Source organism: Rhyacophila brunnea, unplaced genomic scaffold, assembly GCF_057557595.1.
Source record: "Rhyacophila brunnea isolate RB1 unplaced genomic scaffold, BYU_Rbru_1.0 scaffold_24, whole genome shotgun sequence".
In the NCBI taxonomy this organism is placed as follows: domain Eukaryota; kingdom Metazoa; phylum Arthropoda; class Insecta; order Trichoptera; family Rhyacophilidae; genus Rhyacophila; species Rhyacophila brunnea.
The window spans coordinates 26,797,786-26,820,842 of NW_028232904.1; the positions used below are offsets into that span (position 1 = coordinate 26,797,786).

Below are 23,057 nucleotides of genomic sequence, written 5' to 3' on the forward strand. Positions count from 1 at the left end.
TTGTAAGAAACACTTAGATAAGAAACTCGTAGCTTAATGATCAACGCGTATGAGCGCGATTCCCAGGGTGTGCGGGTTCAAATCATGTGAATCGAGTGTCAAAAGGAATATTTCTAGATGTTATAAATATTTCTAGCAGGTGTTTTTGAATGTTCAATAAAGAATTAATTATTCGTTAAATAAAAAAATCGGTGTGTGTACTTATGTACGCGCGTTAGAAGTTATACTTCTTTAGCGTAACAAAACAAAATAAACCGTTACCTGAGTCTTTTAATATTATAGTGGATTAGGTTGATGAAAACTCATATAGCACATGATAAATATTGTAATTTAATTATTGTATTGGACCAAAACTCATCTTTTCCATACAGCGGTTATAATCGTTTCAGAAGTGCCCATGGTGAATTTAATAAAAAATATCAAATTTAAATATATTTTTTGAATTATTTACTAACTCAACATTCACAAATTTTATTTATTTATTGATATATAATTTTACTCATAAATAATACTTACATAAATATAGTCTCAAATCTTGATACACAATCTTTACAATGAAAAATACATTTTATCTACCACGTTTTTAAATTTTCTGTTGAATCATATAAACTTGACAATTCTATGTATTAATAATTTAGGACAAATAAGGCAATTGTCAACAAATCATTTTTTTGCTATTTTGCAACAAACAAACAAATATAGAATACTGAAATGTCATTTGATTTCCATAGTAACGCACGTATATATTAATAATTTAGTTGCTAGCACCACCTCCTTAGCAACCTATAATAGTGGATAGGATTACGGATTTCTTCCGAAATAACTTTTCATACAAAACAGAATTAGCTGAAAATGAATTCAATTCTACTTTAAGATGGCTAAAAGTATTGAAAGAATGCATTGGCGTCGTGTTCTGATATATTATAAAAGTTTCAAATGTCTATCTGGTCGTTAGTTAAAAATCGATAACAAGATTTTTACTAAATAAATAACCAGCGGACAAATAAAAATTCGAGCTAAGAAAAGCATGGTAATAAATATACACTCCAATATAAATAAAGTTTTTTGAATATAAAATTAACAGTGTAGAAATATTGGTTATGTTTACAACACGTGCTGTTTACTTAGTTGTATTTAACGACTAACTAAATGACACTATGCGCATGCGCATATACCCTTGAGACCGAAATGAATATAATCATAATAATAAATTGTGTTGCTTGGGCGCGCGCAACTTCGTCACACGCCAAAAATACACTCTGATTTGTTTTCCCAAACGCGCCAAAAGAAGTATGACTTCAAAAATAGTTTATTGACAAAATTTTCGCGGCACACAGTTTAGCAGACACTGAATTCTACCGTTATCTTATATGATAATAGTATATTCTATAAAGTTTGTAACATATCTTTTTACATAGATATAACATAATAATGTTAACTATGGCAGAACGGCAATACAACATCGTGCTTCAAGAAACTGTTGTGTATTGTCATATTCACGACGGTGTGTGTGGCGTATATTGTCTTGTTGTGAGATAATGCTGTTTGCGCAACACTTGAGTTTTGCGAAGTTCGTCAGTAACACTCTTGTTCGCTCGCTGTATGTGTCCTTTTAAAAGAGCCATTCACAGAACTCACATGAATCGCAGTTGGATAAAAAAAACACTTTCAAAACGTATTTCAAATATAAAACAAATTCTTTGATACAGTAAAAATATCATTATCATTTTAGATTTAAAAAATGGAAAAAATTCAAATAATTGTAATACAGACATTTGTTTCAATAATAGCCCATTCATATTATGTTAAGTTCCGTTTATATGATTCACTTTTGACGATCATCGCGAAGGAATCATCCGCAGTGACCCGAGTAAACGCACATTCATCAACGAATCATCGAAAGTGATCACCCGGAATCAAAAGTGAATGAAGTTCAACTTGTTCTACTTTTGGATCATTTTTTGATCACTGTAGATGATTCCAAAATTGCCGCGCATGCGCACTGCGCCCCTGAACATTGTTATCATATTTACATAGGTACGTAAACTGTCATTTTGAATATTTGAAAACAAACCGGTTAAATAGATGTTCCTGCAGTCGACATCATATTTGATAGTACATACTGATTGAAATAAACAAACTGTTGGTGTGAATTCCAACCTGCACCGCTATTTCACTTGACGCCATTTTGGAATGAATTGAGTATCTATTTCACTTTCGGTGGCACGTGTAAACAAAAAGTGAATGCCTGAATGCAATTCTCTACGGACTCATAGCGGCATGTCTTCGAAAAGAGACTCATAGATGGCGCGGTCCATTGATTGGACATCGCAAGCACTATGAAGACAGATTACGATTTAACTCTATGTTGACTCCGTAATCACAGATCTCTCACAGCCAGTCTGTTTAGTCTAATTAGCTCTGACTCCTTTGATCATACATGTCCTCTATTTTGAGACTAAGCACCTTACACTATCGAGATTCGTTTCTAGTGTGGTATTTAGTTTTCAAATGTGATACCTACCTAAACTAAACTAATCCTTTGGCAAGTTCATCTGGTTATTTTGCATCTTATCTTGTTAATCTATTTTCGTGTACCGTTTGAAGTATTCTCTGTTATTATTGATTAATCTCTGGAACTCGGAATAAATACTAAAACCGGAAGTGTTTCTATTTTATAACAAAAACATACTATAACTGGCGACCAACGTGGGCCCAAAGTATTTCTAAGTTATAAATAAACAAAACCATCCTAAACTACTTCTTTGTCATTGTTAGGACCTCATGAATGGTTGTCCTCATTCTTCACGGCATTCTACAACACGCAAGGCCTGTGGCCACTGCAAGACCCGTTTCATCCATAAATTTGTGCCACTATCTAGGCCTAGGGCATTTTATATTCAGATGCTAAAATACAACACAGCGCGGACGACAAAAATGGACACTAACGATCCTAATATTTATTACGTGCATTCGATAACCACTTGTGGATACGACAGCTCGCAATAACACGTAGGTGACCAATCTTAACAGCCTACCTCCACCCTTGTAGTATTTCCCACTTTGATACTCACTTACTATTATTACCTATTTACATGTAAGGGGTTGTTTTGACGCACATAATATGACTGGAGTATAAGGGTGATTGTTACAAATTCTATAAATAATAATATGCCTGTCTTTCAAGCGTTCTGAAAATGTTTCCACTTCAATATTGAAATTGTATATTTTATCTGAAAGAGTATCTTAGTATAAGCTAAGGATTGTAATACCGGTATTTCATAACCGGTATTCCACTATTTATCAATACCGAAATACCGGTTTTAAAAATCCAAAATACCGGAATTTTCAGTATTAAGAGAGCACACTGTCTCGTTTACGTTTTTGAGAATGAATTATAAGTTATGTGCTGCTGAAATGCAAATATATTGAGTGAATCCAACAGAGGTGAAAAAATAATAAAATAAATTTCATCAAATATATTTATTTATATAAGTAATTGTCGCGATGAATTATCATAATATTATTTTGAAATAGAAAACATCCATGACAAAAATGTTCTATAAGCGTTGAATTTAAGAAGCTTTTCCTGCAGCCGGACTTATTTGCACTTGATGAACTTTTGAGGGCTTCAGTTAAAAATTATCAATATATTCAAATTATTTGTAAAAAAATCAGTAGTTCTACAATATTTATGATCAATATATATTTTTAAATGTCAACATAATAAATGTAGGTATGTAGGTTTTTGCTATAAAATAATATTTTTAAAAGATTTTAATAGCTATATTTATTGATAAGCACATACTTCTGTTTTGTTTTATGTTTTAGAAATACCGATATTCAATAAGAAATACCGAAAAACCGGTATTGAAATCCCTAGTATAAGCCGATGATTTAAATAATATACCCACGACGTGTTTACCTATTTTGTTACAGGTGACAAAGGGGACTCAGCGCCTCGTCCCATCTCTTGAAGAAACAGCCAACGCCATCGTAGCGGTGGCCAACACCCTGAAATGGAAGTCCATCGTCATTATCACATCAGGTTAGTAAATACGATCATTATCATCGTCGGTCAGGATAGATCCAACAATGGATGAAGGCATTTCCTAGTTCATTCCACTCTATTTGAACCCTCGATATTTTCTGCTGCGACTATATCATTCCTCTATCCAGCTGGTTTTAGAGCGTTTCGAGAGATCCAGTATTTGGGTCTTTGGTAATTTATAAAAACATGTCACTCGTTGTCGATCACATAAAAAAATATCTTTTGCCTAACTATTTCTTTTATTCAACGAATAATTCACAAGATTCAAGAATGTACCATTCTAACTATTGAACATACATAATTTTGAAAAACACAGAAAATATATTATAACCAATAGAAAAAATCTTTTTTGAAAAAAGTAATCGTACCTGCATCTCATGGGTTTACGCCTCAATCCGCGCATTATCCACTATGCTACGGGGTGACATACTAATAACGACAAAATTTAAGTATTGGCCTTTTAATACCTGCTCATTAGCATTCTTCCAAATCAAACTACTATTGGCGATCGGTTTTTGTTTATTAAATCAAAGTAGGTACCTACTACTTCAATTGTTAACCGACGTCACGGATTTCTCCATTATTTTATGATGTAACTTACTCGTACTTGCTAATAATTTTTAATTAACTATTTCTTTCATTCAACGAATAATTCACAAGATTTAAGAATGTACCATTCTAATTATTGAACATACATAATTTTGAAAAACACTTCTGAGAAAATATATTATAACCAATCCGTGAGTGTTGAAATTGTAAATTATCAAAAAAATGTCTCAAGTTGCAAGCTTCGTATTTTTCCGCTAGGTGCCTCTAGTAGGTAAAGACATCGCCTTAAGTAAAAGATATGCTTACAACTTTAGTAGATATCTAAAAGTTTTTTTTAATAATTCATTGTTTTAATATCTTTTTATATTTATTTAAAAAAACATTGATTTTTATACAAATAGAAATGTGTATAACTTGAAATCCTTTTTATTCATATCAAATCGAACATACATAAATAAGATAATATGGGAACACACACAAATTATAAATATTTTTGAAATATAAAATAATCAAGTTATTATTTAAAAAATATTTTTCTTAATAAGGTAAACTTTAATAATTACAAGAACTTTTTATATACCACATTTTTAAATTTTCTGTTGAATCATACCTTTAAACTTGACAATTCTATGTATTAATAATTTAGGACAAATAAGGCAATTGTCAACAAATCATTTTTTTTTTTGCAATTTTGCAACAAACAAACAAATATAGAATACTGAAATGTTATTTTGACTTCCATAGTAACGCACGTATATATTAATAATTTAGTTGCTAGGACCACCCTCTTAGCAACCAATAATAGTGGATTGGATTACGGATTTCTCCGAAATAACTTTTCATGCAAAACAGAATTAACTGAAAATGAATTCAATTCTACTTCAAGATGGCTAAAAGTATTAAAATAATGCATTGGCATTGTGTTCTGATATATTCTAAAAGTTTCAAATGTCTAGCTAGTCGGGAAGTTAGTTAAAAATTGATTGCAAGAGTTGTACTGGATAAACAACCACCGGACAAACAAGAATACAAGCTAATAAAAACGTGGTAATAATAAAATAGTCGCCTAGTATGGATTCTTCGATATATGATAGTAGGATATCCCAGGTGAAGTTAGTATAAAGTAAATGAAGAATATAGTTTCAATATTTTCGGTTATAACTACAAAATAACGATTTTTAAACTATCTCGGCTGTCAAAAATTAACGGAAACATTCTCAAACTTTCGAATAAACTTTCTCGCTGACGAAACTTACAATAAGCAACAAACTGTCAATGTCAAGAAAATAAAACGAAATAACTTTGACAGATTGTCTGCTTGGCGCGTCGGTTTGTTTTCAAGTATTATTCTCATCTAAACTAAAACGTGTCTGGAAATTTTCTCCAAAGTAATATTTTACTTACCCATGTAGTTTGGTTTACGACATGGGTGGCCAACCCGCGGCCCGCTGGGTGTCAACTGGCCCGTGTAGCAGTGAGAAAATTGCTACCGCTAGATGTGCTAATTTCGCAAATTGAAATTCGATATTGGCTCAAGATTTTAAAAAGCACCGTGTGCTTTTTGCTGCATTTGTTACGCCATTCTCTGTAGACGTGAATTTATTACCAGGAAATTTACAAATGGAACATTGCGAACTATGTTGCGATGAACAGTTAAAGAAGAAATTCCATCAGGTTGGTTTGGAAGAGTTTTACAAAACATATATGGACAAGGAGAAATATTCTGCATTTTACAAACATGCTCTAATGATGACTTCCCTATTTGGAAACACTTACACGTGTGAACAGCTTTTTAGTCGGATGAAGCATATCAAATCCTGAGTGAGAACATGAATCACTGATGTGCATTTGTAAAACTGTTTGCGTGTAGAAACAACCTCACTCGATATCGATATTGATGCACTTAGTTCTGCCACACAAAATCAAACTTCTCACTAAAATTTATTAAGTATTTTGTTTATTTTTTATTATTTAAAAAAAGTCTAATCAATTGATTCTGATTTTTGTTTTATTTTATTAATATATATAATATATATTTTTTTTTTGTTTTGTATTATAAAAAAATCGGTTTTGCGGCCCAGTAGGAAATCTCATTTTTAGAATCTGGCCCGGCTGCTGAAAAGGTTGGCCACCGATGGTTTACGAGTAAGCACATTGCCGACTGAAGATGAAAGCTGATACATTCACGACTGGTCCTACCTTTCATCCCCTCCCGTTGTTTATGGATGACCTGTCTTTGTCTATAGAGACTCATACTGACGCATCTGTCGTGTTCACTTGTCGGACAATTCTTAGTTTTAGAATATTTTAGCGTATTTTGGAGACCTTGGAGACCTTGGAGTTCATCTGATTTAGTGGTTCTGTGTTATTAATAATTGGAAGTGACGATCAAAGTAAGTTAACTTCTTCCGTGTGTAATAATATCATAATACACTAGAACATTTGTCAATGTGACAGTCGATTCTAAACGACAATAACTAATAACTTATTTATACTCTTCAGTCATTATAGAATACCAAACTCTGCCTGCAAGTTTTTTTTATCAATAAATAGTATGGCAGTGGACCACTCGTTGCTTGTGCAAAAAGTTATGCTCAGGCTTTATTAATCTAAAGATGGCAGCGGGAAACATCATTAATCGTATGTAAAAACTTCTCTACAAAACGTTGGACAGAGATAATATAATTAATAGTCCCGGCAAATATGCGATAATTAATTCATGTCTTAGTCTAATTACAAAATAAATCGAAATCGTTGCAATACAGGTATTCAATTATTATTCAATACCGAATTACCGGTTTCAAAAATCCAAAATACCGATATTTTCGGTTTTAAGAAAGCATATACGTATTTCGTTTTTCAAAAATTAATTAAATGTTTTTTTTTCATTACTGACTTAGTAAGTAAGTGTATTGTATTCATTTGTTAAGTATATAAGTTAGAGTTATCTGTTTCGTTGAAAGTGAGTATTTGCCTTTTGGTGAGTACATATAGTGCCTGAAGATACCGAAAGGCGAAACCCGGGTCGCAAAAAAACTACGCAAATTGAATAGTACAAACCTTAAATCCACAATATTGTATATTATTAAATTTAGTGTACAAGTTTTATGCTGCCAAAACGCAAATATTATATTGACTGAAACCAACAAAGGTTAAATAATAATAAAACAAAATCTAAAATATACTAATACAATTATTGCAATGAACTAACATATTTAGAAAGAAATAAAAAATATTTCAAGGTTATACATTTATATATTTATAAAAATCGATGTTTTTTTAAGTAAATATAAAAAATATTAAAACTATGAATTAGTCAAAAATCTCTTAGGTACAACATAGAAAACTTAATAAACAAAATTTAAATAAAGAATATGATCATAAAATAATATGTGATAATAAAATGGGATCCTTTAACAAATTCACATTTTATAACATTTTTTACAATAATTTTAAGCTTATCTTTGACTTGAATTAAAAAGTATTTTTCTTTTTAATGTTTTCAGATACATATTTATTAATTAATACAGTTTAAATTGTAAATTATCAAATAATGTCCCAAGTTGCAAGCATCGTATTTTTCGCTAGGTGCATCTCGTAGGTAAAGACATCGTCTTAATTACTAACTGTGACCGGTATCGCTCCAAATTTCGCACCTGCTGGGTGTCGTATTTTTTTTAAACGATATTTTTAATGGTTAATGTATATTTCTGAGAAGTATTTTCAAATTACGTATGTTCAATAAAAGAATTTTACATTCGTAAATCTTGTTAATATTCGTTGAATAAAAAAAATAGTTTATTAAATATGTAAAAATGTTTAATATTCAAATAAACATTATTATCTTTCGAAAGAACATAAGATTTTTGTTATGAAAACAAGTGTCCCGAAAACTTGTAAATTTTTGTGTTTCTCTCGTGTAACCTCGTAACGAACATTAGGCGTAATAATTTACAAGTCCGGGATTTCCCTAAAGTAAGCAGTATCTCAAATCTAGAACCAAAAATAACCACAGAGGCGAACTAAGTGGTAACAATGCCGGCGCGATATGGCCCGCATTGATTTAGTATTGTTTGTTGTTTACATTAACCGTATGACTTTACTGGGTGTTGTTTTGAAAAATTGTCGGTTTATATTAATTCTTGTACAGCCATGTTTTCCAACAAATACATACATAACTAAGGGAATACATAATGTGGTCCATTGGCAAAAGGTGGTGATGAAGTTAAGATTATTTTCTAATATGTACCCATGTTTCTGAGATTTTTAAATTTGTTGCTTGTCTATACTGCCGTACTAAGTACAGATGCCGTATCTGCATTTTAGGCAAGTGGAAAAACTTGCCATTTAGTCACCGAGTGATACCTAAGAGGTGCAAGGTAGACCTAGATGCCGCTGGATCGTTCTGCGGAATTTAATTCAATTTTCGATTTAATTTATTTATTATTAATATATTGTGGACATTACAAATTATAACTTTAAGACGTTCACAACATGACATTTAGAAACAAAGAAATATAAAACAGTATTACATAAAAAAGAGATAGATAGTAAGTTATTAAACAGTAGAAATGTGTACATACAAAAAATATAAATTAGACAGGTACAAGGAAGTACACGGGATGAGTTAAGCAGACCCTATTTTAATATTTTGTAAAACAACATCCACCTATACTCATCCTCACGTAGGTGGAATATAGCAACATCCGAAGCAATTTTGTTGAACATAGTTATCACCCTCCCAATTGGCATTACCAGTGGCAGGTTGGTTCTGCACCTTGGGAGAATAAACAACTGATGCACTCTACTTCTAAGATAGTTATCAGGGACACACAGGTGAACACTGCCCAGAATGGCAGAGATCTCATTTATACCTCGTATAAGTCGAAAAAAATACGTAGCTAAATAAAGATTTCTTCTAAATTGCAGACTGCAGTATGTAAGCATGCCTAAGAGAAAGTTAGTTGGATAAAGCCACGGATAGTATCCATACAACCTTAAGTAAAGGAGTCTCAAGAATTTCTTCAGAACCCTCTCCACCATAAGGCCATACTTCAATTGATGCGGTGCCCAAATAATAGACCCACTCTCAAGTCTGTTTCGAACTAAAGAATTAAATAAAAGATTTATTACCGTAACATCCGAAAAGACCCGGGAAGTACGCATGACGAAGCCCAACATTTTAAGCGCCTTGTTATAAATGGTAACACTATGGCTAATAAATGGCAGTTTACTCTCAAACGTAATGCCAAGTTACAAGGAAGTACGTGACATCGTAACGCACGGGACCGAGATAATTGAAATCAGCTTGGAGAGGCTCAAAATTCAAGCTGATGATGATGATCTACAAGAACGCCGATAAAGTATCAGAAGTCAGTTAAGATGAAATTAGTAATGTCATTTTACGTTAATTAATCAGAAAGCAATTTGAAATATCTCAGTTTAAACGTAAATATAAGAAATAATTCGGATGAATCATAGACGGATCGATAGCTTGAAGGCCGAAGCACTCACCCGAAAAGTGAAAGATGTCACTTACATAATTTGAAAACACTTCGGAGAAGAACATTAGTATAACCAAAAGATTTTTTTTTAAAAAGAATTCGACACCCTGCAGGACTCGAACCTGCGTCTCTCGTGATAAGCGCCCACGCTCATTGACCACTGTGCTATCTAATTGCAAAGAATTTTAATTAATAAATGGCTATTACAATCATGGCCCCACATCCTGAAGCGGGCCCCCAGGCTAAGATTTTTGGCGGCCCCCCTACCTATCATTAAAGATAAAGGCAGTGCGACGCTCAACAGTAGCGTTTTACAAATGGTGTACGCGATAAAATTAATGTGTATATTTATTATAAGTGTTTTTTTTTTTGTATATTTTAATACATCCATTTGAATTGTGGAGTTGTCAAGTATCAAGTACAAAATAAAAACTTGTATCGTACAGCCACATGATTTTAAATAATAACATTATTGAAAAAAAGGTTGCGCTACTTTTTTTTACTATTAAAGAGAATTTTTATGTGTGTTTATATCACTTAACTGGTCGACTCGCCACGCCGGGCCCTTCCTGAGCCCGGGCCCACCGTTTGTGGGGGCCATGATAACAATACTCTTCGAAGCGCTTTATAAACTGAGTTAATATTAGCAATCGGCTTTTGTATTTTAAATTGAAGTAGGTACCTATTAAATTAGCTTAATTACTAATCGATGTCACGGATCACAAACTTTTTTTTAATATTTAAGTAGGTACTTGAACTTGTTAATAATTTAATTAACTATTGTTTTTATTCAACGAATTATTCACAAGATTAAAGAATGTAATATTATTTTTATTGAACATACATAATTTAAGCCCGAACGAAATATAATTCGTCATATAAATCCAACATGCGTCCATTTAATGTTCTGTTTATTGTTCGCATTAATTCGCAGCGTCGTATGGAGAGCGGGATAGTCTCGACTCCTCTGCAGACTCATTCATTTCAATTCTTGACACTCAGTATGCGGATACACAGGGCGCTTAACGTCAGCGGACAGCAGAGCCAGTCCAAAAACAAAAAAAAAATCTTTCTTAACTTTCTTCTTTAAGCACTACGTGCATGGTTGCAGCATTAGTCCCGTGCGGCTCCGTCTCGGGACGGAACGAGCACTTAAAATCACTTCTTTCAGACACGTCATGGAAAGCGGCCGTGCATATCCACGGCTGTGCATAAATGACGGGTGGTGGTGGGAACTTTCAAGTAAATGGGTAACGTTTTTAGTCATCTTTACACGATTTAAGAATTAATACCCCCGTCGCCATCACGAAACAAATTGGCGTATTTACCACACCTCGACGTTCGCTCTCCGAATGCCAGCGAGTCGAAAATATCGTCGCGCCTATAGTTGAAAATTATTTGCCGTTTCACTGATGTATCGTCTAAATAGCCTACCTCCACCCTTCGCTACTGGCGATGGGTAGGGGGCCTGCGTTCAGGATGGATTCACGGCCCCCACGAATAGGACCAATGATAAAAAAGAAAGAAAGCGATGTAATGTAAACTGATGGTAAGTTATTTTTGTTAGTATCAGACATAATAAGAAAACAAATTTGGGAAAATATTTTTACATTTTTTTTAATACAATTTGTGGTATTATCAAGGGAAATAAAGTAGATGTTGATCAAGTAAAACAGCAAAATGGGGTTTTGAAAGAAAATAAATCTTAAGTTAGTAAGTACACTACTCTGAAATAATGGACGGTCCTTGAAAATGTATGATAAATTGCTACGTCATATTACGAGTATTATAACGCAATCATTATTCGTATTTCAATGTCGTATGTTGTAGCTTAGCCACTGGGAAATGCCAATAGAAATGGCGTATTTAAAAAAAATACTACCTTATTCTTAGGTCAATAATTATTATAAAGCAAACATTGTTCGTAGAATATTTATCACATTTGAATGGTCAAAGATACAGCGTCTAATAAGTATCTTTAGAATTATCTTCAAATGTGTTAGTCGTGCTCATTTTTTGAATAATAAAATGCCTAATTCTTGTGAAATTTGGGATCACAAAGATTATAAAATATATTTTTTTTATCGTAAATATGTCACTATATAATGCTAACATTAATTTTACTAATGTTTTTGTAAATGCGTTTAAAAATGAATAAATCTAAAAAATCTTAACACCACTGCACATGGATGTACTGAAATATGACTATATTCTAAAACATTAAAGCGAGAGGTTTAAAAGAATACTATTTTATGTAATAAAAATATTTATGCAAGGATAAAAAGGCTTCACAATTATATAAATAGATTATCTGCAACGTTTAAGAATGTCCAGGGTTATGCTCTGAAAATACCATAAAAGCTCCATTTTGACCTACGCTAAGCATGTGGGCCCTTAAACGATCAAAAAAATTTGTACTTGTTAGAAATAATACTGAAATGTAATTTTGACATTTCATATTGATTTACATAGTAACGTACGTATATATTAATAATTAGTTGCTAGGACCCCAGACCACTCCCCTAGCAATCAATAAAATAACTTTTCATAAAAAACAGAATTAACTGAAAATGAATTCAATTCTACTTAAAGAGGGCTAAAAGTATTAAAATAATGCATTGGCATCGTGTTCTGATATATTCTAAAAGTTTCAAATGTCTAGCAAGTCAGGAAGTTAGTTAAAAATCGATTGCAAGATTTGTACTGGATAAACAACCACCTGACAAATAAGAATGAGACCTAATAAAATAACGTTGTAATAAATCTTAAGTTAGTAAGTACACCACTCTGAAATAATGGACGGTCCTTGAAAATATATGATGAATTATGCTACGTCATATTATAGAGAAAATTCGAGCAAACATAAAAAAAATATTAACCAGATCAAAACATAGGTACGTTGGATTACTCTTATGCTGCGAATTTAAAAATCGTTTAACTTTATTTTGCCGACGTGGAGGAAGGAAATATAAAATTATATACTTACTTTGAAAGAAAAGTGTGTATATGGGAAAGCTTTAGGGCGACACGTGCAAGAGGTTGATAAAAGGTTTGCTAGACACGTGTCAAACAATCCTCACGTGCGTAATAAAATATGAAAAACCGTTTTCATATAACGTAATAACATACATTCTTAAATATTCTATATATATTTTTACTTAATAAAGAATACTGCGGAAAACGAAGTGTAAACATGTTATTTTTGTTTTTGTTGATAAGGTGATGATTTGCGTTAACATTATAATCTGCTTTTTTAATAATTGCATTTAAAATTCAAATGTATCCATTGCTATATTATTTTATATGATGGTTTACATGCGAGTCTATAATATGGTCAATGGTATTGATTTATTGATGGGATCCAGATTTCCCTCTGATTAGCGACGGACAAAACATCGAGAGCGTCGACAGTTTCAAGTACCAGGGGGTACACATCACGGTAAATGGCATTTTGCAGAAAGAGCTCGCTATCCGAATGGGAATGGCTGGAGCAACATTCAACTCGATGTCTGGGACTCACGATTGTACTCGGTCAAAACCAAATGCCGCCTATTCGACGCTTGCATTCTGACGGTGCTGCTTTATGGTAGCGAACCTTACGAAGGCTCAGAGCAACCGTATACTGAACTTCGAAAACAGATGTTTGCGACGAATACTCGGTGTGCGGTGGTATGATTTTAGGAGCAACGAGGAGATAAGAGAACGCACCAAGCAGCCTCTCATCACGCTGAAAGTGAAGAGGCGACGTTGGACCTGGCTCGGCCACGTGCTGCGGATGCCAGAATTTAACTTCAACCTGGCTTGTGTAGGCCTCCGAATCCTCGGCTAGCTCCGGGCCTGGAGTGGAGGTACATTCAAATTGTAGGAAGAACAGGTAGGCACTATGTCTAGTCCAATAAAAGAACTTTACACTATATTAAACAATTTTATTAGGTCTCACGATCACCAAAGGTTCAAAGTTCAAATTATATAAGTCCGAAACCACAAAAATTATTAAAAAAAAGAAGTCTTATTTATTATACAATATTAATTGTATAAACTAACACCTTTATTATTTAATTATTTAAGAATTAATTTATCTTTATCTGTAATCGAGATTGCGCGAACACGGGGCACCGCGACAAAAGGTTGGGGACCGGGTCCGGTAATGAACGATAAAACTCGCGAATAAAACGACTAAGTCGCTGGTTGACACTTCACCACTATCTGTCAAAGTGACAGTAGGTATGGAGGTAGGTATCTGCCAGTAGGTATCGGGACCTGGGCGAGTACCTCCTCACAAGTCCTGGCGACTTGTATATGAAAAGTGTGAACGAAATTCCGCCGCTGACCTTCGCAGGTTCAGGGTCGGGAATGTGAGCGAAGACTGATATTGAATTTAAAAATATTGGGTTTATATGCAAATCTGGCCGATTTCATCCCTTAGCTCAACGTTTTTCGGGTGACAAAATTAATTAACGGTTTCCTTACGAGAGTGGCGGAAATTGTACAATGACTAATTACCCGCGACATCTACGTAAGGGCCGACTAAGAAAAATTATGGGCGCGAGTCGACGCTCGCCGGCGGGCGGCGTCGCTCACTCGTCACGTACGTCCTTCGAGTACCTAGGAGTACTGAGATCGTGTAATTGATGAAGCAGTACCGCAGTGTTTCTGGGCCAGCCCCACGAAAAACGCACCTACGAAGGCGTGCGAGGCATCGACGGATTTGTGGTTGAATTACCTATCGATACAGCACACCCCCCCGCGTGGTGGCGCTCTTCATGGCTGAGGGAGGGGCGTTCCTGCGGCGGCCGGCTTTACGGGCCCTAGCGGCGCGAAGGTACCTCTCACCCAAAAACAAGAGTACTACAAAGTTAGCCTGGATGATAAGGCGTCATATGCCAGTGGTTAACTTGGCATATTTGCGGCACCAGGCCTTCGACAGCGCATACCAGTCCTTCGGCCAACTACCGTTGGGGGGCTCAACTTTGAGGCGCCCCGACGGCCTGAATACCTACTTGACGTTGGTCTAAGAATATGAACTCGGTAGATTGGTGATTTAACTACAAAATAAAAGCTTAATATAAACCCATATCACGCGGGGAAGTTACTCGATTCTAATATATAAACGTATTGGTCGCGCAACCTTTCTCACATTAACAACTAATATAGCTCGGTGTCGCCACGGGCACATACTTACGACTAGTTGACGGATGTCATTCCGTCAACCAAACATATAGGCAGTAATAATTGCTTAGTAGATACTCATACCTAGCCGATCAAAGATTTCCCGCACTTTATTCCAGTGCGTGGTCTCCTTGATCGACCAAAATCATTGATCCGATTCTCCCGTCGCGCGTGAGCGTGATGCCGTCATACACGCGAGCGAGAGGGGCTCTGTCACTGCAAAGCGAGCAAATTCGTATCTCGAAATCGGTTTCTACACATACGACAGAGACGCCGTCGTATGTGAGAGCAGGAAAGCTGCCAGAATACCGATTCGGAAACGCCGCGCGCGGAATGACCGCGAATATTAATGAACGGAATTGATATGTAAATTAATTGCGCGGGATCGTGATTATAATCGGATCGATGATTGCCTAGGTGTTGCTATGCTTTGTGATTGCACATACGTGCAAAAGGGAGCCTTCGCAACAGGCCTATGAGCATATATTAACAATTACTGTGCCGTGTACGTGCGTCGCGTAGCGACATCGATCTATATGCCCTTATCACTACGTACATCTTAACTATCTAATTACATACCCTCAACGCCCATCCATAAGTCCCCCTTTATTACCTTTTAACCCTTTACATTATATATGAATATTATATTACAATTTACACTATACATTAACATTACCAACAAATCATATTTAATTTAATTACCCTTTACCTAATATATATTTCGACAAACAAAATTCAATCTTAAACTATATTACCTATTACCTATATTTACATGGTCAGTGGCGACCGACTTAACCATCCACAGTTCACTCTGAGAAGCCGTGGGGCCTGTCAGAGCAAACTGCGGGACTTAACATATGAAATATTTTGTTCAGCTTCGCCAAGGGTCATCATCATTTCATCGGTGGCGCATTGACTACCAGGGTCAGACCGAGCGGCTGGGTGGCACTACTCCTTATGGGAGCGCCCCCCACAGGGGCGGAAAAACCTGTCGGTGACAAATCCCCCCAACCAAAGCAAAACCACCGCCAGGATCTGACCTCAATTAGCCACCGGCCCCCTTGGCTCCGCCTCACAAAACAAACAATACATGCATAGACACAACGAAATAACCATTAAACGTACAAAAAAAAAGAAGATATCTAAAATAATTATAACCGCTACGGCATGCACATGACAAAAAGGGTAATTATTATTTATTCATTGGCCCAGAGTCGGGTACACATATATAGAACATAGAAGAGAAAATTTTATATAATGCAAATTCGGATTAGAGATAATTCATTCCCGGGCTGCTGGTGACGAAATAGTCTGCCTGTCACCCTCCTGACGTGGAGTGTTTTCTAGGACAGGATCTTAAGAAAGTATCCTTCCACCAGTCCATCGTCAGGGGTGGGTGTACAGGTTTCCCGGTGTGAGCCAGGCAGCCCGTTCTGGGACCTGCAGAATCATACGCCAGGGAGATTCCCCCGGTCGTATCCTCGACGTCGCTGGTACATACATGGTTTTTTTTTTTTTTTTTTTTTTTTTTTTTACAACAGGGAAGACAAAATATACATGCGCAATATTAGTAAAGAAACAAACAAAAAAAGAAAAAAAACAAAACAAAAATATCGCCGTTCCGCTTCCTCCATTTCGACGCGGTGGAACCCAACTCATACCCGTGTGAGTACTCCGCTACCCTGGGCCTCTGTCCCATCTATGCGCGCGGTGTCTTTGCTGTCACGCCACGCAAGGGCCTTCCGTTTGAGAGCTTTATTGGGCTAAGGCGTGCACTCCTTTGGCCCACAACTAGTTGCCTTACGTGCGTGACTCTTCTTGCGCGCATCCGGATAGCGGTAGTAAACAACGACGTATAGTTCTGGGCTCCTACCGTACGTCTTCGGACGCCGGTAGAACGGACCCTTTTTGGCGCCGTTTTCCCGTGCGTCCCGCCAAGCGGAACTCTCGTCTGGGAGGCCTTGTCCTGAAAGGTGTGTCGTCTAGGACGTCCTCTAACACACTCTTCCGGTATTCAAGGCCCCCGCTGACGCCGGGCACCGTAGTGCGGCCGTCAGTCTCGGGGTTTTCTGGAGACGCCGGTCCTGGTGACGGGCGTCCCCTCGTATCGTCCCCCATCTCCCATGGGCGATACTCCCCTGATGGCGCGGGGTCGATTGTATGAACCCCGCCATCCACTCCTTGGGTTTCCCCAATCTCGTCGTCCGTGTCGGAGTCATGGTCGACTCCTTCTTCCGCTGTTGGGATGCTTGACGGTCCGACCGGTTCGGTACTGTCACCCAAGCTTGCGGAAGTGACGTCCGGTGGCGCTGGGGGCGTCACCGAATCGTCTGCCCCCTCGTCAGTTACCTCGGCTCCCGTGGCCACAGGAGGTAGGTAACGTCGGAGTTGATCGACGTGGAATTTATAGGGCCTGCCACGTCGATTTACAAAGTACTGAGTTCGTCCGACTTTCATCAATATAGTGTGAGGACCACTCCACTTTGCATCTAGGCCGGCGCATGCGCCTGGCCTCTTCTTCGGGTGTTCTTTCGTGTACACCTGGTCACCTGTCTCGAACGTCAGCGGACCGGTGGTCGGCTCGGTACCTCGCCTTCTGAAGTACGCCGCTTGGTTGGCCGATACCGCCGCGTTCATCTCTTCCCTGTCTAACCGGACCTCATCGTCGAGTTCTGTCCGCAGTGGGTTGCTGAAGTGTCCCGGTCGGCAGATCGAGAACCCCCATAGCACTTCCGCGGGCGAAAACCCAGTCGCGGCGTTCCTCCGGCATCGGAGATCGTACATAATGTCTGGAACGTGCAGATCCCATTTGTCATGGTCATCGCTCGCTAGACGGACACGGAGACCCTTTTTGATCTCCTGGTTTCGGCGTTCGGTGGGGTTACAGCGCGGCATATAAATCGCCGTCGTCCAGTGTTTGATTCCCCATTTTTCCAAAGCCATCCGCCACCTAGGATGATCAAATTGAGTACCGTTATCCGTCAGAATCGCTCGCGGATAACCATAACGTTTCAGGATCTGATTTTCCACATACGGTAAGATCGCCGACACCGTCGCGGATCGCATCACGAAGGCTTCCACCCATCGGGAGAACATGTCAGTCATCACAAGTAAGTACTTGTTGCGACGACTGGTCGTTGGGTATGGTCCCATCAAATCTAACGCCAGGATCTCCCATGGCCTCACCGCTTCCATATGCGACGTCTGAGGTGCCGGAGGTTGCGGGGCAGCCCTCTTCCGAGTGGCGCACACCTCGCAACTATGGACGTGTCTTTCGACGTCACGCCGTCTCCTCTTCCAGTGATACCACTCCCTGATAGAGCGGTCGGTTTCCGCGGCACCTGGGTGCCCGCTCTGGTCGTGGTATACTCTCATTACATCCTCCCTTGTGCCGGCCGGTACGACTAGCTGCGGATCCATCCGACTGCTAATCCTTACCAGCATTCCGTCCCTTACGGCTAGTCCGGCGGGTCGTCTTCCCGCATTGTCGGGAGAATTGAAAAGCGCGACTGTCGCCATAATGCGTGGGTCGGTCTTCTGCTTCTCAATTACTGCCTCCCGGATGTTTACCATGATAAGCAACATCGCCGTAGCTTCCGGTCGTCTCGTCGGTGCTTCAATACGGGCGCATTCCTCTTCCGGACTAAGAGTTGCACCCGCTGGTCCTTGCGGAAATCTCGAGAGGTGATCCGCTAAGTGGTTCTCACTGCCGGGGCAGTGTTCCGTCTCGAAATTGTATTCCGAGAGCAGAATCGCCCACCTAGCGAGTTTACCCTTCTGGTTCTTGGCGGTGTTCAACCACGTCAACGCCTGGTTGTCCGTTATCAATTTGAACTTCCTGTCTTCCAAGTAGCCGCGGTATTTGGTTATACCCCATACGGCGGCCATGGCTTCCAGTTCGTTAATATGATAACGAGCTTCCGTTTCGTTGACGCGCTTGCTCGCGTAGGAGATGACATCGCGCCCGCCATCGTCCCGTGGTTGGAACAATACGGCCGCGATGCCATGCCCACTGGCGTCCGTCTGGAGGCAGAAGGGCCTCTCAAAATCAGGTCTAGCCAATCTCAAAGGCTGCTTTAAAGCGTCCTTTATTCGACGAAAGGCGACCTCCGCTTCGTCTCCCCATTGAAATCGCACAGTTGAGCGAAGTAGTTTCGTCAGAGGCACCGCCATCTCAGCAAAATGCGGCACGTATTCTCTGAGCCAGTTACACAGGCCCAGAAAAGCGCGCACATCTCGCCTCGTTTTTGGCACCGCAGCCGATTCCACTTCGGCAAGGTGGTGCTCCTGGGGCTCATTACCCGTCTCCGTGATATGGTGCCCCAGGTAATCCACAGCCTGCCTCCCAATCTGGCATTTCTTTGGGGCGACTCGCAATTTGTGGAATTGCAGTCTTTCGAACACGAGCCTCAAATGCTGCGCGTGTTCTTCCCAGTTGCGACTATAGACAATTATGTCATCGAGGTAGACGAGACAGATCTTGTTGACCAAACCGATCAGGACCTCCTGCGACATCAACCGCTGAAAAGCTCCCACAGCCTGCTTCAACCCAAAAGGGAGAACACGAAACTGGTAGCAGCCTCCATCAGCTGTCGCAAAGGCCGTCAAAGGCTTGGTTTCCGGGTGTAACTTGAGCTGCCAGTAACCATGGCGGAGATCCAGTAAACTGAATACCTTAGCGGTTCCTAGGTCCTTCAAGGTCTCTAGGATTAACGGTAGCGTGGTCGCTTCATCCTCCGTCTGCGAATTCAGCCGCCGATAATCCACACAAAACCTTGTGGACCCGTCCTTCTTTGGTACCAGTACCACTGGGCTCAGATATGGACTGGAGCTCGGTTCAATGACCCCGTCTGCCATCATCTGCTCAACGTCCTCCTGGATCTGTCGCTTCTTTTGCTCCGACTGACGGAAGGGACCGAGACGGAACGGAGTAGGGTTCTTCAGGAAAACCCTCACTTCCGTTGTACGGCACAAGGGACCGGTCTCGGCGAAACGGTCCGCGAAGTCCTCCAAGACTTTCGTCAAGGCGACGCGGGCCGAATCGGGAATTCCGGGCGCTAGTTCCGCGGTCTGGATCGGACCTCCCGGCAAGGGCTTCCGAAGCGTCCTGCTATACAGCGTCTGTCGCAGGTCGTCACCATAGTGGATGCAGCGGCGCTTCATGTCTACCACTGCCTGCTGCGCCTCCAGCCAGTCCAGTCCCATCAAAAATGGGACATGTAGGTCTCTGACCAGAAGTGCCTGCACCACTATCGGGCTATCCCTAAGGTAGCCCTTTACGGTAACGACCCCTTCGGTACGCAGCGATCCGCCCCCGGCCGTTACTAAAGTTTGCGGCTTCCCGCACGGCACTATTTTATGGGGATACAGATCGCTACGCAGCAAAGTGTGCGTAGCTCCCGTGTCAATGACGGCTTCATACTCCTGTTCGTTTTCTCCTATGCGGAAGGGTAGTGTGAGGAGGTGCCCCCCCTTTAATTCTGGAGTGGCCCCCCAGACACTATAAACCCCCGCTGAAGCCTCGTCGTCGACTACGGTGGCGTTCCGCACTACTGACTCGCCATCGAATAGCTCCACTTCCACATCGGTCGGGATATGTACATTATTAACACTATTTATATTGTTTTTAACACTAACACTATTTAACACCTTCTCATTATCTACACTTACACTAGTTAATTTACACTTATTATAATACACATCATTAATTACAACACATTTTACACAATTTATTCCACACTTTTCGTCGTCGTTCGCACACCTATCGAGGGGTGTCGCGATGTTCGGATCGAACGGTGTGGAGGCGGTAACGGATGGTTCGGCGTTTATTCGGCTATTATGCATGAGGTTATTATCTACATTGTTATGGCTACGGATTTTAATTTTTAGTTGGCCAGCCTCAGCCTTGTAATTTTTAGTGCGGGTTAAACAAGGGGTGCCAGAATCGGCGCTATAATTACTGGGGTTAAACAACACAAAGGGGCCGCCGTCAACTTTGACGCGACCCGAGCTACTTGCCGTTCCGGTCGAACTCTGGTTGGCTCGTGTAGTGCTGGAGTCTCGCCGGCCGCGTTCGCTCGGGATGGGCATACGATACTTACCGTGCCCATCGTCCCACTCTGTGCTGTCAACATATCCTAATCCTAATAATGCGGTTTTATTATAAAAATATACTGTATTGATGTGGCCATCATCGTGACCAGGGGGCAATGCCTTCCACTGGTCAGACCCGAAGGTCTTGGGGTTCGGGCTTCTTACGGCTCGAACCAGATGGCTCATGGTTCCAGGGTTGGCATCCGACGCGTTCACTTCAGCCCCCACATGTACGTCGCCCGCACCTGGTAGTGGCGTGCTCACATGTGTAGGGGCATAATTGACATTTGATCGCGCGTCCCTCCGGGCCACTGGAACAACAACATGTTTATCATTTATACAAAAATTAACACTACCGCGACCAGATTCAGTCTTGCGCGGTACCACGGCAATCGAATTGTCCTTGGGTTTAAATTTATTGGCTTTTGCCGTCCTTAATTCATTAATTACACCGGTACGGTTATTGTTTGTCACCGCCAGTGCTCGCAAGTCGTGAACAATGTCTTGCGTAGGCGTATGGTGGTCGTCTCTACACTCGACACTGCTCACTCTCACTCTTCGTCGGGGCCCGTCGGGCCGACGTCCTTCTTGGAGCCGACAATGGGTCGCCGGCGTCGGGGTGCGTCCTCATTCGGGACGGGACTGCTCCTGACGGCGCTCCTCCGGTGCCGCCTGACGCTGGACGCTGGCTGTGCGGCGATCGCCACGGTTGCCACCGCCTCTGCCTCGTCCGCCTTGGTACCCGCCACGGTTGGGGGGCCCCTGGCGCCTTGGCGCCCCCTCTTCTCCTCTGTCGTCCTGTCGAGCTGCTCCCTTCTGTCCGGTCTGCGGCCGGTCCCTCCAATTATCGTTGTTGGGTGGCCTCTTCGTCTCCGTGTTGCAGCCCCCACACAATATGCATGGCGGCGGCGGCTGCTTCGACGCCGATTGGTATGACTGACGGCCTCCAGTAGGCTCGTCGGGCAGCAAGTTGAGGGTTTTGGCAGCAGCAACGAGCTGTGCCATCGTCCTCCATTGGATGCGGTCCACACGTATCTGATCGGCACCCGTCAGCAGGAAGTGGAACGTCTGCCCCATCACCTCTGGCTTCATGTCGGGCATCAGTACTGCTGCCAGTTCTGCCTTCTGACGGAGGAACCGGTATGGCGTCATCTCCGGTCTCTGGCGTCTTACCAGCAGGTCTATCCTTTGCCTCTGACGGCGGGCAAACGACTCGAAGTGGAGGATACCATCTTCCTTAAAGGCCTCCCAGGAATCGGCGGGGTCGAACTCTCGCCCCCACGCCTTCGCCTCTCCTTCTAGGCGGCTTATGGCTTCCTTGACGCGGCAGTTCTGAGGACACTTTGATTCCTTGAAATAGTCCTCGCAGTCTTCTATAAATGTCGCGAACCGTTGTCGCGGGTCCCCCGTGAATGTAGTTTTTAGCTCCGGTTTCGGGGCGTACGGCCTCCTGCCGTCATCTTCAGGTACCTCCCGTCTCGGGCGTCCGCTCTCGACCGTGATGTCAGTCCGTGGACTGTCCTCCGGGAAGATCTGGCCGTCTTGGAACTCAGGCGCACCGAAGATGTCTGACGGTCCGCTGACAGTGGGTTCCTCAGCTGGGCGAGGCATGGTCGTGGTATCGCCGTCACTGTCGGTAGAGTTTGCTCTGCGCGCTTTGGCCCGCGTGTACATGCGAGCCTTTTTTAGAC

General features: G+C 40.6%; 1 protein-coding gene across 1 annotated transcript in view; it reads left to right on the top strand.

Annotated features, from left to right (window-relative positions):
- The window catches only part of LOC147069255 (uncharacterized), a 100,375-nt gene that overhangs the window by 26,316 nt on the left and 51,002 nt on the right, over nt 1-23,057 (top strand). Inside the window, exon 2 of the mRNA XM_085951643.1 lies at nt 3,940-4,048. Within this exon, the coding sequence (XP_085807769.1) occupies nt 3,940-4,048 (109 nt within the window). The remainder of the gene's footprint in view (nt 1-3,939; nt 4,049-23,057) is intronic.